Raw genomic sequence first — 22,141 nt, 5'->3', positions numbered from 1 at the left:
ATTGTTTCAGCTGCTAGCCAGAGATGGTGCAAATCAACAACATGCTCCATAATGCCGATGTGAAACCACCACTGCAGCCTCCACACACTGGCTCCTGTTATATGTTACAAAGAGGTGCACAGTCATTGGACATCTTGGTGAATGGCAAGACAACTACCATTTCCCTCAACAGAGTCAATCCTGCATATGTATTCCAAGAGGCATCACCATCTGCAACCCCACACAGCCTGCGAACCAGCAACAAATACTGCAGCCACTGCAAACACCCAATTCAGAACAACCACTTGTGGAGACAGCCCGTTCTGGATAATATGTTCATTTCCCTGCTCATTTCCTTGACACTGACGCTCCACTTCTGCCAAGGGGGCTAATATAGCATCTGAGGTGGGTTTTGTCATGTGCTAGTGCATAATTAAGTGTTCGCCTAGTGGTGGTGGTGAAGCTTCACTTGAAGCAGTTCCTGTAAGGCTTCTGCAGCCCCTTATGTAAAGATAAATGTAGTTTTGCCTTGCACAAGTTGAGGCAGGCTCTGCCACCAGAGAGATACAGCAGTTGTCAGTCGGCAGAGCACAGGCAGTGTGCAGGGAAGAACTTGCTAAGAGAGCTCTTAGTGAGCAGGACATGGTGTAATGGTGGAAAGCCACCCATAATACATATTTTCAAGTGAGCAAGGCCCCGATGCCATGGGTTGAGCCTCATTAATTTACCAGTGATGACAAAAGAGTTTATTTTTAAGTGTTTCTATTAAGCATATGCACTGTACTGTGATTACCCATTTCGGATCAACTGTGCTGGCAACCTACTATTGCTGAGGATTGTGGTGTTTTGTGCTAATCAATGCAATAGCATGCAAAGATGTCAAAGTGCAATCTGTGGTAAGTATAACAATCATTACATTGTGAGGCAAAGGGAGTGACTGCCTCAAATTTGCGTAAAATCAAAAATCAAGAATATAACACTTAATTACAGCAGCACACCATAGTGATTGTTATTGCAATAGAATCTCACTGATTATGTTAATTCATTTTCCAGCATCCGAAACACTGATACAAAACAACTCCCACAGCTGTATTTGCCAATCAGCCTCTCATCTTTAGGACACGTTCAATCGAACTCATTTATTAGGCTCCTACTCGGTGTTTAATAATACCCAGACCATCAGGAATGTTTCATGTTGTCAAGCAGTTCCATCCCCAGCTGCCAGGCATGCTGTGTTTTTTGCATGTTTTATGCTTAATCTACGTTTTCCTTTTATTTCTTGTTTTTGTGAATTTATCATGTCATGTTTTCTTCTTGCTGATTAACTATTACTGTGTTACTATGGGTTAACTAGTCCCTCTGAGAACCAACTGCGTTTTCTGCAAGGGATCAATGCATTAAAGCAGGGGTTCCCAACAAAATTTTCTCGAGGACCACCTCATCGAACATGATTGTTACCTTGTCATATCACAGTATCAGGTACCTAAAAAAGCCAAATGAAGAATATTTTTATAAGTTTTCTATTTTTGGTACTTAGAAAAAATTTGACTTATTCATTATTGAAAAAATATTGAGCTTAAAATTTTTTCAATTATACATCATTGTTATTGTTAAATTTTTGATTACTGCTCAAAATATTTGTTTTCAAATCTGGGTGTTTAGTACAACAAAGTCCTCAAAAAAATAAAAATTGAGTATGAACTGAAAATGACAGGAAAAAATTAAAACAGAATATTGAAAATGTAAACAATATGGTCTGTGAGAGCACTGGAAATAAATTAACAATGGACGATTGTCGTCTGAAATGCGAGTTTCTGTGTAAAGTGACTGTCAGTTGTCAGCTGCAAAGAGGCAGCACGCATAATCTAACAGCATAAAGCGGAACTATTTGCATCTATCTAATTCTAGCTTTGCGCTAGAATGTGCCAGAGTCAGTTGGCTCTAGGAAGATGCTAGATGCAGAAGTTAGCGTTCGCTAAAGCTTTGCTCATGCGGGAAGCAGCCAAAACTAAAAATCTGTTATAATACTAAATATATTTAATAGCATCTTGCGGACCCCTCTGGCATAGCTCGCGAACCCCTGGGGGTCCGTGGACCACCTGTTGGGAACCACTGCATTAAAGTATAGCGTCTCTCTCCTATCAATTAGCAAGGGAGGTGGTAGAATGGTAGAATACAACGCCCCCCCCCCCCCTCCCAACACCACATCCCCCAGAGGAGTTTTTGATTGCTACTTCTGGTTATAAACAAAAGTTGGTCAGCCAAAGTTGAGACAAAACCAAGAAGATAATCATTTCACTGTGCAATGATTTATAACATTTGTTACACAAATGAGGAAGATTGTTAAAAATATGCACATTTAACCAACAGCTTCCCAATGAAAAATGTGTTTATTGTGATTGGTGGCTTTACTGACATTGGCAATCAATGTAAGAGTAAACAAATATAGCCACACCTTTCGCATGGTTTTATATACTAGCAAATTTAGAACTTTCTTTGAAAGAAAATGTTTCCTCGGGAACTAATTGCACTGTTCCCATCATGGTTTGAATAGTACTGATGATTAATAATGTTTAGGTAAATGCTATAGATATTCTTGATAGTTTATTGAAATTAATTCATAAAGCGAACTTATTAGTTTAAACAGTATCTCTTAAACATGGCACACAAGACCTATATAAAAAAAGTTGGAACAACAAATCAGTTCACACAACAATTGTGTTTAAGAAAAGTTGATCTATAACTTCAAAAATTAAACAACTGAGAAGAAAAAAATTCACAGTCCACAGTTTTCACATAAACACTTGAGAAAATATCTGAATTTGCTACAGGCTTGTCTCTATTTAGATGTATTAAACCTAGGAAAACCACTAAATTCAGTAATATTAATGAACAGATGAGCAGAAAATGACTGTCCAAAGGTGGAAGGAACAAAACCAGATAAAATTAAACAAGCAAACATGGATAGAAATAAAAAAAACACTAAATTCAGTAATACTAATGAACAGATGAGCAAAAAATGACTGTCCAAAGGTGGAAGGAACAAACCCAGATAAGATTAAACAAGCCAACAAGCACGTGTTGTGCTACATTTGACATCAACAAATAAAGTAATGTGGCAGATATTAATGAATAGATGGTTTAAAATAAAGGAGTGATAGAACATGAGAGTGTACAAACAACAATTGACCAGTACACAAGCAGAAATCAGAAAAAAAGCAATATTACTAATGAGCCAAATTAAAAACTAAAAATATGCCATCTTTAAATGTGATAAATAACAATTAAGCTGCAGACATATCCAGTCTAAAAACAGTTACCATCATATGCACGTCCTTGTGTTATAAGACTGATGAAAGTAATGTTCTACTAACTGATGAACTAAAGGATATCTCACTATAGTGCAATAATTTACTTGTCCAGGCATAATTTTTACAGTGCTACAGGATTTGTCACAAGAGTACAAGTGGGAAAACCATAATCATACGTACATATGCTTTTCAAAGTACTAACATAATTCAGAAACAATTCAGTTCATGAAAATAAACATTTTCATTTTGTATAGCTAAACCAGAAACAATTCAAGAAAATATTTTCATTTTTTCTAGCTGCAAACACAGAATTAATAGAAAGCAGGATGAGGTAGCAATTTTCATAATTGTGAATATGGATTGTATTTAACTCAAGGGAGTGTTAAAAAGAACTAGTGAAGCTTGACTGAATTATTGCTGCCCTTTATTGATCATGATCTGGGAATTTTGATCTTTTCTTGAATAAACCAGAAGCAATGCTGTACAAAGTAAATCACATGAAACCTGAAGTGGTAATTTTTGGTGGCTTTAATGCTGACTCTCTTGTTGAAACTGAATCTTGGAACAAATTGAAATTTAAAAGCAGAAGTAAATGTTGGTACCCTAGTAATGGCCACTTGTGAAACAGTTGCCAGTCAAGAAGAATTTACACAAGACATCATTAAAGATATTCAATGTTGATTTTAAATGACCATCTCGCTCAAACACTAAGCATAAAAGTGAAAAGCAGTATTAAGAATAACATTTCCTCATGAACTACAATCTATTTTAACAGCTTACTAAGCAAAGAAGAATTGACAAACATTTTCAAACTTAAGATCAGAATGAAACATTCATAGCTTTTATTGATGTATTAATCCACTACTTTCAAACTGCATTTCCATTGAAAGCCAGAATGTACAGTTGAATCACAAGTGGAATAATAGGTTCATGCTAGAAGAAGTGACTAATACACAAACCCTGTGAGCTGAATTATTCCAGACCACATTTTCATGTATTTTACAAAATACATCAAAATATTTAAAAAATAATAACAAAAGCAAAAAGACTGCTTAACAATAAATGCATATCTGTGGCTCAATGTGAGAACAACCAATGTCTGTTTTTGATGACTTTGAGATATGTTGTGTAATCAGCTATGGAAGTTACATAGTTTAATACATAACAATATCCAAAGTCTAACTTTAATGAGAATGACAGAAGATGGCATCTGCAAAATCAGTTTCATACACTATGTGATCAAAATTATCCGGACACCCCCAAAAACATACGTTTTTCATATTAGGTGCTTTGTGCTGCCACCTACTGCCAGGTACTCCGTATTAGCAACCTCAGTAGTCATTAGAAATCCTGAGAGAGCAGAATGGACTTCGAACATGGTCAGGCGATTGAGTGTCACTTGTGTCATACATCTGTATGTGAGATTTTCACACTGATAACATCCCTAGGTCCACTGTTTCCGATGTGATAGTGAAGTGGTAACATGAAGGGACACGTACAGCACAAAGTGTACAGGCTAACCTCATCTGTTGACTGACAGACACCGCTGACAATTGAAGTTGGTGATAATGTGTAATAGGCAGACATCTATCCAGATCATCACACAGGAATTCCAAACTGCATCAGGATCCACTGCAAGTATTATGACAGTTGGGTGGGAGGTGAGAAAATTTGGATTTCATGGTAAGCCACACATCATGCCAGTAAATGCTAAATGACGGCTCGCTTGGTGTAAGGAGAGTAAACGTAGGACAATTGAACAGTGGAAAAACCTTGTGTGGAGTGACCCAATGTGGCAATCGGATGGCAGGGTGTGAGTATGGCAAATGCCCAGTGAACATAATCTGCCAGCGTGTGTAGTGCCTACAATAAAATTTAGAAGTGGTGGTGTGGTCAAGTTTTTCATGGAGGGGGCTTGCACCCCTTGTTGTTTTGCATGGCACTATCACAGCACAGACCTACATTGATATTTGAAGCACCTCCTTGCTTCCCTCTGTTGAAGAGCAAATCAGGGATGGCGATTCCATCTTTCAACACGATCGAGCACCTATTTCATAATGCACAGCCTGTGGCGGAGTGGTTACATGACAATAAGATCCCTCTACTGGACTGGCATGCACAGAGTCCTGACCTCAATCCTATAGAACACCTTTGGGATGTTTTGGAACGCCGACTTCGTGCCAGACCTCACTGACTGACATCAATACCTCTCCTCAGTGCAGCACTCCATTAAGAATGGGCTGCCATTTCCCAAGGAACCTTCCAGCACCTGATTGAATGTATGCCTGCGAGAGTGGAAGCTGTCATCAAGGCTAAGGGTGGGCCAACACCGTACTGAATTCCAGCATTACCGATGGAGAGTGCCATGAACTTGTAAGTCATTTTCAGCCAGGTGTCCAGATACTTTTGATCACATAGTTTATCATAAACATGGGAGTACTTCATGCAACAATAACCATGCACAGACTGGTGAAGTATCTTCCACATTTTTGACTGATAGAACAGTGAATTTTGTTGAGATCAACATGTTTAGGGACTCCCACAACAGCCAGTATAGGAATATTAAGTTGTCAGCCATGCTAATGAATACATTTCATCAAGAAAAACATTTAGTACTAATTCAGAGGTTATTAATAGTTATTTTCTTGAACCTGCTCACACTCACATGGAGGTTGACTCTATTCATGTTGATGTTGGAAAAACAAAAACAAAAAAAGATACTGCAATTACTGATACACCTTGTGATTGGGCCAATTTGATCAGATTAGTTACTAGGAAACAACCAATAAATATCGAAAATTTGAACAGAATGATTTTCTTAATTTCAGTGAACTTCTTCATCAGTATTATGTTAATATAAACCAAAACATTTTGCTACAGTCAGTTCCTTATCTAAAAACAAAATTGTTATCATACAGTTGAATTCACCAGGGAACATATACTATAATGTTTCTCTCAGTCCACAAGATGTGTTCAAGATATTAAATCCAACAAGAAAAGGTGAACATCCCATGAATTATGACTTGAAACCTATTGACATGACATCTATACGATTATCTGCAGAAAAGGGCAGATAACTACTGCTGTTAATGCCTCTTGGACATCCACATTCCAGGCAGCAAGGCATTTTACCAGGCTATCCAGGAGACTGTGTGTAGTACTTCCCAGATGAAAGTGATGATTAATGATGATACAGTGTATAAATTACATTTTATTTGAGTTTTAAAAAACTGTTTTGCCTTGCTCTAATATTGACTGATACATACAATGATGGTCCCACATGGAGAACGGCTTTAAATTGTAACATACAGTATTATCTTATACTGTTTCTCTTTGCATCAACATACAAGGATAAGAGTGAAATGAAAAACGTTCACAAATTGTAATAATACAAGTACCCAGTTTTATCATATTGCTAAACCACCAAAAATTTGTGTATTTCATCATTAATATATGTCTTAAAAATAGCTAATACATAAAAATTACAGAAACTAATTTAATAACAAAACAACTAGGGTCAGAAAAATTCTAATTAAGAAAAGCACCACTGAACTTTTAGATAGCAAAAATAGTAGCATTTACAATAATATTTATTAGTTCCAAATATGAAACTTCAGAGTAAAGTATCAACAGTATTAATAGCACTGAAACTTTTCTTTAAATTTCAATGGTCATTTCCCACCAATAAGATTTTTTATACACTGGATGTTCTTGCATCAAGCCACAGATACATAACTCAACAAATAACACTTAGGCCATGTGAAACACTAAAAAAAAAGAACTTCTAAAAAACAGAACACTATCACAAGATTTTGAGCAGAGCTGTTGTTGAGTACCTGTGGTGTGGATTCTTTTAACCACAAATAAAATTCAGTCATCAGCAGCACATTTCTTTCTTTCTTTCTTCCTTTTTTTTGACTTTAGCTCTATCAACAGATTAATCTGTCATCTTCATCTTTAGAAGTTGATACAGGCTAAAATCATAGGTAAGCCATCATCAAGTAAGGATTGGATGATAAAGATGTCCTTTGTTAAAGAAATAATAAACAGTGTTACATTGCAAAAAATACTGTTCATTGCATATATCATTTATTTTCTGTGACGAGACACTGTTTATTGATTTTTAATGGATGGCATCTATATCATTTGATCCTTATTTGACATCACCTTACCAATGATTTAAACCTGTATCAAGCTTCTCAAGATGGTAGATTAATTTGTCATAACTGGTAAAGTAAAGTTTAAAAAAATTCTGGGTAGCTGATGACTGAGTTTTATGTATGGTTTAAAGACTATCACAAGAAGATAAAAATACAAGTGATGATCTGAGAAGGGGAAAATAAGCTGAAGATTTGAATTAAGGTTTGTGTTGGAGAGGGTAGTTCATGCAATGATTAGATTACATTAGACTAGTACTTGCTCCGTAGATTATGAATACCATTTTGTAATGATGTGGAATGTATCAGGTTAATAAAAGGTGTCCATACAAGATATTACATTACACAAAATATTACATGACAGTTTTTTTTTTTTTTACCCTCTTACCATATCCAGAAATTCACCTAATGAGTAGAAGGAGTTACCATTCAGAAACTCTTTTAATTTCCTTTTTAATGCTATATGATGTTAGCTACAGTGTTGCGGTGATGAAATGGCTGTTATTCTTGCCTAGTAAGCAAGGAGAACTGAGTTCAAGTCCTGGCTGTAGCACAAATTTTAATTCATTTCTTCAGCTTCCATCATTATTGTATATCAAATTCCTTACAAGTAACAGACACATTTAATAACTTTTATAACAGTATATAGCAATCAAGGTGTGGCCATGAAACCTGATGATTGTGCTAGACTTTCTCTGCATATTCACACTTCTATGAGACACATTTCCCAAATAACAGATGACCTGGCAGATACCTTCCTTGAAGAAGTCCACATTTTGTCATTCAGGAAATTTTGAAACTCAACATCACCTCATTGTCAATTAGGAAATGTCTGCCATGCATTGGTTTCTTCATCCTAAGAAAGAGGAAGAAGTCACCAGATGGCATTTCAGGGGAATATGGAGGGTGAAGCAAAATTTGAAAGCCCCAAAAAGCAGTATGTGTGACCATTACCTATGCTGAATGAGCTGGAGCATCATGGTGAAGTAAAATCTCTATGTTAGACAGCTTCCTGTGACACTTGAGCCTGACAGATTAGTGTAATGTCATCTGAAGAATTGGTTAGTACGTTCCTTTCCCCCATACAAGCATAATCTAGTAACATCACACCACAACAGTCTCAAAAAAAACACTTTGTATTGCCTTGCCCAATGATGACTGGATCTCCACCTTCTTTGCTTTAGCTCCATAGTCTCGGGATCATATTGATATGCCAAGCAATTGTACACGGTGATTGGGCAGCTAAGGAAATCATCTGCACAGATCTGACAGGCTGCAACATTTCTGTCACTGCCTCAGTTTGGCAGGCTTCTGGCATTGATGTGAGCATTTGCAGCACCCAGGGGTTGGTGACTTTTGTCATGTTTCAAATGTTATATAAGATGCTGAGAAGTGCTCCATAGCTGGTTTTCACTTTTTCCACTACTGGCTTGAGTGTGATACACTGGTCTTCAAGCACCAGAGCCTCTACTTCTATTGCATTTCTACGTTTTCACAGAGAGATGGTCTGCCATTTCATTCTTCATTATACAGTCTTGTCTGACCACACTGAAAGCATTTGAATCACCTAACCACTGAGTCACATGATGGTGCTTTGTTGTTGCACTCTTCCTTCCAACTAAGCATGAACTATTGCAGTGTTGTTCCCTGCAGAAAATGAATTACTTAGTGATACTGCACTTTATCAATGGTCTGTGCCATTTTATTTTGGTTCATCTAGCAGTGTGTTGTAATGTTATGACAAAGAGATTTCAGTGTGTACTAGAATTGCTTGAAATGTAAACAAACAAGACTCCACATTGAACAGCTTCCCAAGACACTTTGATCTAACAGATTCCAGTAATGTCATCTAAAAATCAAGCTGACTTCTGATTATTTCTCATAGTAGTTCAATGTACATCAGCACCCTCACAAAAGATGATGTATCAAACACAAACTCTGTCAATGCTGAAGGTGCAACTCTCTTAAAGAAGAGTGCTTTAAACTTAAATGTACCAATGGCACACATACACGATGGCTCTCTCCAAGCAGGTATTTTTCCTAAAATACTGAACCTTCAAGGTACTTCCAATTTACAAAAATGTGGGATGGATAATATAAATAACCAGATATTCACTACAACTTCCTCTTGCCTTTCTAAAATATTTCAGAGAATTATAAGCCATAAACTTTTGCAACTTGTCAACCAAAGTAAAATCCTGCATAATGAACAACACAGATTCAAAAATAATAGGTCAACAGTTACTGCCATTTATTAATGTCTTAAATGTATACCAAGCCTGATAGACAGTAAACATGAATATTTCTTGATCTGTCAGGATCCTTTGATATGGTGGACAGCAAGATTCTGTAGTCAAAGAATGAACAGTATGACATTTGAGGCATACTCAACATCAACTCCTTCCCAAGACATTCTAAACAAGCTATAAGCACCAAGCACACTAACAGAAACCTTAAAATGGTCACAGAGTACTTATCAGAATGTAATTTAATGAAATATGGTATGCATTAATGGTACATGTGAAAACGCCCACTGAGGATAAAAAGTTCTTAATGTTAAGAATGCCCATCACCAGGAATGATGCCCCTTTGTTGTATATACTGACTTTGAGTACTTACTAGTTCCTGTGGTGCATTGTGAAGATGATCCCAACACCTTCTACACCACTTCCACAGAGTGACACATACCATTTGTGCCAGTATATCAGGTTGTATACACCCATATCCAGTTGTATGCTACCAATCACAACAAATTTGACTCATATATCAGCGATAACTCTGTGAGGTGATCACTTGCTGAGCTTCAAAAACTTGTGCAGGATGATGATGGCATTTACAGAAGAAACATTCAACTGACCAACTCACAGGAGACTCATGCCTTGTACAGACAGGCAGTTAAATGTCGTATGACCTGACTCTTCTGCCTACAAATTAATGATCTGATTTCAAACACAGACACTAATGAAATGTCATATTTGCCAACGAGTCTACAGTTATTTAAAAATGGGAAAGTAAGGAACAATTTCAGCAATGAGGAAACACTGTCACATGATAACTTAACCACTGGGCACAGATCTGCGATCGCCAGACCATGATCTCACAATGCAGATCGATAGGAGACACTGCAAGCACAGTCAATCAAGATGTGAGCTTACAGCACTGGCCATAGTACAATGCTGCTAGGATGCAAGTGGACCTGCCTGCATAAAAACATAAATCCAGGACCCTAATGATTTCAGTGGTCAGCAGAGTGACGGGTTGTAAAGTGATTCCAGTGGTTGCCAATAGTTATGGATTGTGAAGTAAACTCAGTGACTGCCTGAGTGACAGATGGTGAAGTGAATTCAGTGGTCACCTGAGCGATATATTGTGAAGTGACTTATTTCATGACAGTGTGATCATTGCAGTGTCTTGCTTCTTGCATCTACGTGTTGTCAAAAATGTGACTTACTGTGCAACTGCATAATTTGTGTGCCACAACATGCCTTTCCTACTCCCATGTGAAATATCCCAAAGTAGTGTCTCTGGCTGACACAGACGACCAATTGTGCTGTGTTTGTGATACATTATGATTTACTCTGATGAGGCTCTTCTCCACCAATTGTGCTGCATCTGGTGACACTGCTGCTTCATCATCATCTCTGGTGAGCTGCATCCTACAGTTTCCTGGGTCACTGTATGACTACCACCTTTCTGGCCTACACATCCAACCCTCTGGACTGTGCAGGTCAATGCCAGTATACAAAATATGTACATGTTTTCAGTCAGCTTGCCCAGCTATGCTGCTGAGGTTGCCAACATCATTGCTGCACCACCACCCTCTGAGCCATACCAGCACCTCAATAGGGAGCTCACACATCCTCTCACTATGTACCCAGCTGAGACCATATGTCAGCTGCTTATGAGTGGTGACACTGGTAACGGAACTCTATCACAACTCCAGCACCACCTCTGCAGCACAGTTGACATCAGCGCAGTTCCAGATGAGCTGCTCCATGTACTTTTTTGGAATTGGCTGCCTATCCAGGCATGTGCCATCCACACACTTCAGCAGATACAACAACTTCCAGCCATAATTGATATTGTGCTTAAGTCCCTCACTACTACTCTGTGTTCTGGCCAAGCTCATGTTGTCATTACCTGTGCCACCTCCAACATGACTACAATGCAAGGCATGACTACAATTGAAGTGCCTCAGAACCCACCATGGCCAGGCAAGAATTCCAGCTGTTTTCAGCCCTGACTGAAGACTCACAGCTCAAGTGTCTGCATTTCATGACTGACCAGCTGTTGTTTCCATGTCACCACATCATGAACGTCTTCATGCTGAAGACCAACCAACTACATGTTGCTACCACTGCAAGTTTGCTGACCAAGCTTCACTGCAAGTTTTGTGACAAAGCTTTGTGGTGTAAACCACTGTGGATTCACCCAAATGTCACTGCAGTAAGTAAGTGTGCATGGATGCCACACTGCCCCAAAGTGTTTGCTCACCTTAGGCAGAAAGTCTGGTCAGTATTTCGCTTAGACACACCAACTCAGGCTACCCAGTTTTCAGCAGACCAAGATGCCTTGCACCAGTGTGACTAGCTCCTGATATGGCATAATTCAATACTATGATTCAGATTGGCATCATTCACCATTTGGACCTCTCCTCTCCCCTTCTGTCAAAGAAGGATGCACCCTTGTGGCAATGAGGCAACTATCATGCTCTTAATGCTTACACCGTTCCAAAGAGGTATCCAGTCCCAAACCATTATGACTTTAACTATGCCCCCAGTGGTGCTCTAGCTCCCACTGTCCTCAGCTGTACCAAGGCATTCACACAGATACTAGTGTCCGTAGCTCGTCTCGTGACCTAGTGGCTAGCGTTTGCTGCCTCTGGAGCACGGGGTCCCAGATTCGATTCCCAGCTGGGTTGGGGATTTTCTCTGCCGAAGGACTGTGTGTTTGTGTTGTCCTCATCGTTTCATCATCACTATCATTCATGACAGTGGCTAAAGTGGACTAAGTAAAGAAATTAGACTGTGTGAAGAATTGGGACTTTGCATGGGCGCTGATGACCATGCAGTTGAGCGCCCAACAAAACCAAACACCATCATCATCGTCAACAGATACCAGTCACCATGGAAGACATTCCAAAGACAGCCATCACCATGCCCTTCAGCCTTTTTGAATCACTTTACATGACATGGCCCCCAAAATGCCACACAGACATGGAAGTGATTCACTGACAGTGTGCTTCACTACCTACCCCCCTGGTACAACACTCATTCAACAACCACTGACAGACATTCTTCCTGGTCTTAACAGTATGAGCAACACTCTCATACCTTGGATGTACCAAATGGATGTCACCTTTGATGCCAACCAGAGTGCCTTTGGTGCAGCCTTGCAGCAAGATGTCAGTAGTTCCTGGCAACCATGGCCTTCTTTTCAAGGAATCTCACACATACACAGCACCAATGGAGTGCCTATGACAGAGAGCTGTGTGGCGATTGCCATATGCAGTCACAAGACCATGAACTTGAAGCACAGGCCAACAGGTGGTACAGCCAGCACAGTCAGTCAAGCTGTGAGCTTAAAACACCGGCCACTGTGCAGTGCTGCTAGTATGCGGACATGTCAGCTGACATAAAAACGTAAATACAGGACCCTAATGATTTCAGGGGTTGCCTGAGGGATGGGTTATGAAGTGATTTCAGTAGTTGCCTGATAATAGATTGTGAAGGGAAGTCAGAGGTCACCAGGGCCATAGATTGTGAAATGAACTCAGTGGTTACCCAAGTGATGGATTGTGAAGTGACTTTCATGACAGCGTGATTATTTCAATGAACTGCTTCTTGTACCTAAGTGCTGTCAACAATTGTTGGCTTAGTGAGCAACTGCATCTTTAGTCTGTCAGAACATAACTGTCTTCTATGTCAATTATCCCAACAACCAATAACAAGCAGTAAAAAAATGGTCTCAATGAAATTTCAGATTTCTCAGAACACCAGCCCATACAATTATGCCATTTCTTTATCAATGGTGAATCATTCAGTAACAGTACAGAAGCTAAACTTTTAGGCTTACAGGTACCAAATAATTAAAATTTGAATTAGCATATAGATTATTTAGTTGCAAAATAGTAAGCAAAACCTGCCACCTATTCTGCACACTGAACTTCTGTTGCTGTGATAAAACAGTAAAAAGTGCTTAATGTGGCTACTTTCATTCATTTTTTAAATGTGGCATTATATTTTGGGGAAACTTAAATGTGGCTATCAGCACTATCAGAATCCAAAAAAACGGCCATTAGAGTAATGAATAGATGCAAATTCAGGAGACATGTAAACTATTTTTTAATATCTTGTATATCTGTCCTTTCCATGTACCTACATTAAGGCAAGTATAATGTTCTTTACAATAAATGTAATAGATAAGGATACAGAATGGAAAAAACTGAAGTATTCATTATCATATTACAAAAAACTATAAAAACTTATGCTTGCTCCACATCAACACTTCCTGGGGCCAGAAGGGTACTTTCCACATGGAAAGTAAATGTTATAAGTCTTCCTGAACACACAAGAGCAATAACTGAGAAATAACTTTTGGAAAGTCTCTATTGCCATATTTAGTGTTTTGCTGCAGTTACTCTATTAAATGAATATTTCAACGTGAAACATCAAACAATGGAAAGTCCAGGATGGAATAAAACAAAATGAAAGCTGCAGAAACCGGCTGCTGTGGCCGAGCGGTTCTAGGCGCTTCAGCCCGGAATCGTGCTGCTGCTACGGTCGCAGGTTTGAATCCTGCCTCGGGCATGGATGTGTGTGATGTCCTTAGGTTAGTCAGGTTTAAGCAGTTCTAAGTCTAGGGGACTGATGACCTCAGATGTTAAGTGAAAGTCCCATAGAGCCATTTCAACCATTTCTTGAAAGCTGCAGACAGGCACAACAAAAATACTGCTAAACAAGTAAGCTTTTGACCAAAATGTCTTCTTCTTAAATAGACAAAGAAACACACACAGACATGCATATTCACACAAACACAACTCACACATTCATGGTCTAACCACCAAGGCCAGACTGCGAGCAACAACGCGTGATAGGAGAAGCAATCTGGGTGGTGGGCATAAGGAGGAGGCCGGGGTGGGGAGGGGCAGAGATAGCAGGGTAGGAATGGGGGACTGTGAAGTGCTGCTTGTGGAAGCGTACTGGGATGTAGTTGGGAGAGGTTAGGGCAGCAACAGTCTGGGAGACGAGTCTTTGGTACTGACAGCTCAGTAGCGTTGTTCCATTGTCTAGCAACCGCAGGTAGCCAGCCAACAACGGACTGCACTCGAGCAGATAGCAGGAGCCACACTGCTGCTCTACGAATCTCACGCATGTGAAAAAAACATATCAGAGAGTGTCTCACATGCAACCAGTACTGTGATTTTGCGGTTTGTGTTAACAGTTCAGTACATAGTTTATTTTTGTTGATGTTGTTGTTGTTGTTAGTGTTTATTTGCTTCTGTTTCCTTTTAAACAATGCCCAGTACAGCAATTAGTGCCAGCCCAACATGTGCAGTGAAACAGTGAAACAGAGGAAGAAAAGTGTGCTACACAGCTGAGCATTTTAAATGTGTGTGTTCTGTGAGGGACTACTTTGGGGAAAAAAAAAACAAAGAAGTGATCCCTTATTTCCTGCTGCTCAGGTTGTTAAAAGGAGTACAGCAGCATTGAAAATAAGCAAGAACACTGCTGTAAAAATAGGGGAGAACAGTACAGTATAGACTGGAGTGAGAGTGGCACAACAAGGCTGCACACACAAGGAAAGAAGCGGCCAAGAAAGAATCAAGTGATAGCTTTGGATGATTTCCAGGAAGACCTTTCGTCATCGTATACATGGCTGTTACAAAAGGAAGCAACATCCCACTCTATCTAAATTACTTGTACTCTTAACAAAGGCAATCTTCTTGAGTGAATTAATTTTCCTTACAGTGCTGAAAGACATAGGCTTCAGCTAGTCAGTGTTTAATGGATGCAAAATATTTATGGAAAGGACAGACGTATTCACATGGCAGCACATTTCTACGCAGAATCATGGGGGTGAGATTCGAAAATATAGTGTGGATAGATAAAACATATGTTAATGATGGCCATTCATTAAGCAGAGACTGGACTGATGGAATGCCGGGGCGACCATGGCAGTGCCTGTTCGAAAAGGAGGGTGAATTACTGTTTTACACAGTGGTACATCGGCCGGTTTTGTGCCAAACTGCTTTTTAATGTTTAGTTCAAGAAAGAAGGTGATTATCATGAAGAGAAGAACAATGTGGTTTTTGAAAAGCAGTTCGAAACATTGCTTATGGCAAATCTGACAGGTCCATCAGTGACTGTCATGGACAATGCCCCTTATCATTCTGTTGTTCACGATAGGATACCAACTTTTGCAATGAAACAAAAAGTTATTATTCAGTGGCTGAAATGACAAAAAGTGGAGTTCAGAGAAGATATAAATCAGGCCAAATTACTCAAAATTGTGGCACAAAAGAAACCACAATTTCCAACATATGTGATTCACGAGATTGCCGAAAGGCACAGGCATGAAACTGTTCAGCTTCCTCCATACCATTATCACTTCATTGCCATTGAAGGGCTCCTGATGCAAATAAAAAATTATGCTGCTGCAAATAATGAAAATTTCATGATATCTTAAGTTGAAAATCTTCTTGTAGCAGCTATCAACCACATGACAAGCAAGAGAGGGACAAAAATTGTGAACAGTACTACAAGTGCCCTCACAGAGGCAGCCAAAAATGAAGGCATTATGGAAGAATGCATAGAAAACTGGGAGGGACCTGCGATGGTTCAAGCAGTGCTGAAGAAGATGATTTTAAATCAGATTCTGGTAGTAATGAGAGAGGTGTTTTTCCATTAGCATAACTACAATACACTCAAGAATGGAAGGAGTGAGCATGCCATTGACCTATCATCATATTGTGTGAACCATCATCAGATTATAACTTTTAATATACTAATACAGGGCTTCCGAACCTTTTCAGCTGGCGGACCCCTTCTACAGTCGAAAATCCATGGCGGACCCCTAGTCAGTCAAGAGCACAGTAACTTTAAATTTCAAAACGAAACCCATGGGAACTGAAAGCTTCTTAATGCAAGCCCCATGTTCTCAATGACCCCCCCCCCCCCAAGTATCGATAGTCTTTGGATCTTCTTGTGAAGATTTCATTCAACTGGAAACTTCCCTTGTTGTAAAGGCGATGGAGAAACCGCACCCTTCTTCAATGATCCTGACTTCAGCCACGGATCCATGTTAGAAGTAATAAACTGGTCAAAAATCGACTTATGAAACAGGTAGTGCACTGACAAAGCAAGTTTAACATTTAACGATGCCTGGGGCCGTATACGTGCCAGCGAGTGCTGTGATTGGTCGACAAAGCTCGCTCCGCACATGTGTAAAAGGTTTCAGCGCATCTAGCGCCATGAGCCGGCGCACAAACGACCCCCGTATTGTTGCGAAACAGTCGATCAGAGAAGCCGCATTCTCCGGCACTAAACTGTGTCTGCGAGGAACTGCAAAGGCTGCTTGGGAATACGACCTGAAGTAAAAGTACATGTTTTTCACATGAAAAAAAAAAATAGTGATGAATTTGATTTTCACACTTTTATTCAATAATTTTACTCACTATTTTACATGATTTGGTGAAAGGTGGCTGCGGACCCCTAAGGGGTCCATGGACCACACGTTGGGAAGCCCAGTACTAATAAATTATTGTGTCACTCATTGTAGAACTAATTAGTATTGCCAATATTCAACAATGGAAACAACAGTTGTGTATGTTCAATGATTTGAGAAAATAGTTTTCATTTATACTGCAAAGTCTGACAAATAACTTTATGATATTTCAGCATATTAGATACTAAATAGCTCTTTTCAGTGTTTTGAGAGTATATATTACAAGTAGCAACTGTAAATAATTTCACACATGTTATCAATGCTTTTGTTTCTGCTGCTAGAGAACACTTAGAAGTTAAGACCAGGCGCCATGTTCGGCAACATTGCCGTCTGCCTGCCTGAACTGTCAATACCAATCGCTCGTCTCACGGACTATATGTGTAGATGGAGGGTTACGTGGAGGAGAGGCAGGATGGAGGGGGAAGTGAAAAAGGAGAACAGTAAAAAGAATGTGGTGTGTTGGTGGAACAGATTGGTGCTGGGCCAGTGTGATTCAACATCTCCACTATATGGTGAACAGCAAGCTATCCTTTTCATAATATTGTCATTACTCATCCTTGATTTTCCATTGTTTAACAATATGGAAAGGATAGATTGTGACTCACCACATGGAGGAGGTGTCCTCTATGTAGTGAGTAGCAATTTATCACTTCCCTATCACTGTCTAACGAGTCTTACATATTGGCAACTACAATTGGATACATCTGCTCATTTCTGTCAGTCACTGTGTTATACAGCTGTAAGACTCCTGAATGTAGACTGTGTATGAGGTGTGGCTATAAGGTAATAGGACTACTGCTGTAGAACATTTAGTTTCAAAAACATATATATTTCATTATTTTCACCCTCAACACACTCCCTCCCCTACAACAATGCTCCATGTGAATTTTCCATTGATGAAAACAGTACTGGAAGTTTTCCTCTGTGAACTCCTTGATGACATGTGCTTTTTCTTTCATTGCTTCAACGTATTGAAATCTTGTCCCTTTTAATGGAGATTTGACCTTGGTAATAGATAAAAGTCACATGGTGCTAGGTCAGGTGAATGAGATGGTTGTTCCAACACTGGGATGCTGTACTTCACTGGAAACCTCTTAAAAGACAGTGTGGTAGGGGTAACTTTCTCACAGAGTTGAGCGTGAACCTCAAGGTAGTAATGTCAATTAGTAATTTGTTCTTTGGAAACCCAGTGACAATACGCAATTCCATGAATATTGAAAAAAACCAATCACCAGCAATTTGAATCTCAATTTGCTCATTCTGGCTTTTTTTTGCTCATAGCGAAGCTCAGCCCTTCCATTGTATGGATGACCATTTAGTGTTAGACCGTAAGTGAAAAACCAAGATACATCACTCTTTCCAAGAAATTAGGATCAGATTCAATGGTATTCAAACTGTCAGTAGAAACATTTTCATGAGTTGCTTTTCATTTGATCATCAAAATTTTTGGCACCAGTTATGCACACACTTTTCTCATACTAAATTGATTATGTAAAATTTGTCTTATTCATTCTTTGTCGGTTCCAACAGTTTCAGCAGTCAATCAAACACCCAGCTTACAGTCAGATTGAATCAGATTACCTCATTTTTGATATTTTCATTCGTTTTTGGTTTCAAAGGGCATTCCAGGTGTGAGTCACCTTCAGCGTCTTCTTGGGCATCTTTTCTTAATGCTTCAACCACTCAAAAACTCATGTATGTGATGAACAGTCTTTGTCATACACTTCTTTTAGCAAAACATAGGTTTCAGTAGCTATTTTTCCAAGTTTCGTGTATCAGCAAAACTTTATGATACTTCATTGCTCTATTATTACACTTATCACTTCTCTGGCAAAATAAAATAAGAGCTTTTACAAAAATAAAGGCCATAGCTATGCTGATTTGTCTACAGACACTAGAGATGCTGCATTTGACTGCAAAGGTTTCACACTTCACAGCTATTGCTCATTTATCTTTGGTGCACGCATACTTACTCTATGACAGCGTCAGTCATGTCATTTTATAGCCACACCTCCTATGTATCACTTTCTGAATTAGTATTGTTCTTTAAATTGTACACATTGACATATGTGTTTTCAGATTAGTATGTTATAATAAAACCCTGTCTTTCAAGGCAATGCTCTTACCACATTGAGCATTTGGCCCCAAAAGATTCTGGCTTTAAGCCCAGGTCTGACAAAGTTTCAATCTGCCAGGAAGTTTCAAGCAGTACACACACAATTGCAGGCTAAAAATTCATTCTGGTAACAATTCCCTCTGAAGATGTTCACACAGGAAAGATGTTTTGATTCCCATAATTGCAGCTGCTTGTGTTTCCAATAAGAGCATCATTGAAGAAAGTGCACAATGGATTTGTTATACTGAAGATTTATGACCACTGTTTTGCAATGATTTCATTGTAATATTTGGGGTGAATCTCTCAAGTATAATGATAACTAAAACAATGACATCTTACCATATCAAACACAATTAAAAGTGTTGTAATATTTTACTGCTATTATGTCTGAATTATTTTAAATCACTTTGTCTACCGGTTGTATAATTCAAGGAAACTATCAGGTCAATGAATAAAGTAACAGCAAGAATCAGTAGCATATGAGAACTAAATTACTAATCTTGGTGCATGTCTACAAGTAATAACATAAAATAAAATGCAACTTACTGACAATAAGGCAATTCTGGGTCCATCATTTATCCACTGCAGACTTGAATCTACCACCCAGCAATCTGTATCATCTACTACAGCCCTAGATATTGCCCAAGCTAAAACGGGTACGCAAACTGCAACTGCAAAAAGTAAGAGTTAATCAGACATCTTATATTTCAGGATAGTGAGAAAATGGTAGAGAAACATCAGATCCATAAAGTCCCTCACAACCAAATAATAGTTTCATCTTCACATTGTTGGCTGTATGATAGTTTGTGGATGAGTATGCAGAAGGCAATTTATTACACGTCATTTTCTGATGAGATGCAGGAACCAGCAACTTATAAAAGTAAAATGGTGAAGCCAACCTATGAGTCACCATTTTGTTGATGAGAAGTGGCATTTTTAAACATAAGGCATTACAATTTAAGCTTCATATAACCACTTCTCTCTGTATACTTTCTGTGGTACCACCTAGTAAATTTTAAAGAAAATAAAACAAAAATTCAGAATAGGAAATAAAGCACAAGAGAAGATGGCATTACTGTTATGGAATGCAATTGCAGAAACTTCTAGACAGATCTTCACTGAGATTCATCCATGATTAATGCTAAAATTTAAATGGATAATTAATGTACGAAGAGAAGGACTACTAAAAAGAGTAGATGAGGAAAGAAATCTAGGAAAAATTCGTACAAGAAGAAGAGACGGGTTAGTGTGACATCAACTGTGGCATCAAGGAACAGTTAACCTGGCACTAGAAGAAGCACTCACGACAGTAAATAATATTGGTAAACAAAGACTAGTGTTTGAAAAACAGATTATACAGTAGGTTGCTGCCATAGGGGCATAAAGAGGAAAGGTTCAGCACAAGATACAAAGAACATGGAGAACAGCTCAAACCAGTTGCAAGACTGATGACAAAAAAGGCATATGCAAGTGAAAGATGTTTCTGCCTAATGCCAGTGAGTTAAAATTGTGCAATAACAATTTCAATCAGGACAGGTGCATAGAAGTATATGCACAATGCAAAGAGAAAGAAACATGCTAAGTTGTACTCTTCCTTATATACTGGTATCAATAACAGCACCCTGCAGTGAAAAATATGACAATCTTTGATGACGCTTGTGACATATGCAAATTCCTTGACTTCAGCAGAAATAAATGTTCTGCAGGTCCTCTCTTGATGCAAATATCTTGTTTTGAATCTTCATTGACAGCTTATATGTCAACTTTGATACATATTTATTCAAGCAGCTATTAATACAACCACATTCCAGGTCATTTCATGGCAGAAAAATCTGAGGTGGTTGCTGGGTAGCAAACCTGTTACCTTCATGGGGCATATATCTCTATGAACTCTCTCCATGATGTTGAGGTACTTTCATGGCCACCAATATCCCCAAATCTATTCTCAGTAGAATATGTGGGATCAGCTCAGATGCCAGCTCCGTTCTAATGCCAGTATTTAATATATCACTGGGACATCTTGCTCCAGGAGAGGATACAACAGTTTTATAATGATCTTTCCCAACCAAATCAGTGCACACATGCACATCAGAGGGGATGCAACTTCATACTGATTAAGTGAGCTCATTCTGCCAAGTTCTTTGGAATTTGACTCAGTGTTGCAGTCACTGAAATAACATCACATTCCTTCTCAACCCATGAAGTTTCACTTAGTTCCTCCTCACCTTCTGGGAGCTTCACAATTTTTGTCAGGCACTGTTTGTACTACAAGGATAGCTGTCTCTGAGGAGCTATATTTTCAGCACACAGCTGACCACCCGTTTTTTTCAGATAAAGTTGAATTCATGTAAAGAAATTCCATAACACTATATTGTTGAATTTCTCTCTGAGCATTTTATCATCTACACAATGAGGTACCAACAGGGTGCTAAAAACTCCTAATAGCAGATTTTTTTAACCTCCTCCCCCCAAAAAAGTTTCCTCAGTTCCAAAAACATTTATTTTATAGCCACATGTCTGCCTCCATAGCTGAATGGTCAGCACAGCTTACTGCCATGCAGGGGGGCCCAGGTTTGATTCCCGGCACGCTCAGGGATTTATCTGCTTGAGGGCTGGTTGTTGTGTTGTCCCCATCATCACTCATTTACAAGTTGCACCACGCAGGCAAACAATCCCAGATAGGGTCTTCAGGCTAATAATTGCCACACGAACATTTCATTTTTTTTACTATCACAGAATTGACACTGTGCATCAAAGACATCTTCCAGATGCTCAACTGCAACTGAATTAAATTATTCATTCATTCATGATTATGAGAGCACTGAATAGCTGGAGCAATACTTAGTTGGCCT

At 38.9% G+C, this 22,141-nt stretch overlaps 1 protein-coding gene across 1 annotated transcript in view; it reads right to left on the bottom strand.

Annotated features, from left to right (window-relative positions):
- The window catches only part of LOC124549370 (calcitonin gene-related peptide type 1 receptor-like), a 125,667-nt gene that overhangs the window by 29,117 nt on the left and 74,409 nt on the right, over positions 1-22,141 (bottom strand). Inside the window, exon 7 of the mRNA XM_047125239.1 lies at positions 19,836-19,960. Within this exon, the coding sequence (XP_046981195.1) occupies positions 19,836-19,960 (125 nt within the window). The remainder of the gene's footprint in view (positions 1-19,835; positions 19,961-22,141) is intronic.

Source organism: Schistocerca americana, chromosome 1 (genome assembly GCF_021461395.2).
Source record: "Schistocerca americana isolate TAMUIC-IGC-003095 chromosome 1, iqSchAmer2.1, whole genome shotgun sequence".
In the NCBI taxonomy this organism is placed as follows: Eukaryota; Metazoa; Arthropoda; class Insecta; order Orthoptera; family Acrididae; genus Schistocerca; species Schistocerca americana.
This window is presented reverse-complemented; position numbering and strand designations above follow the sequence as displayed.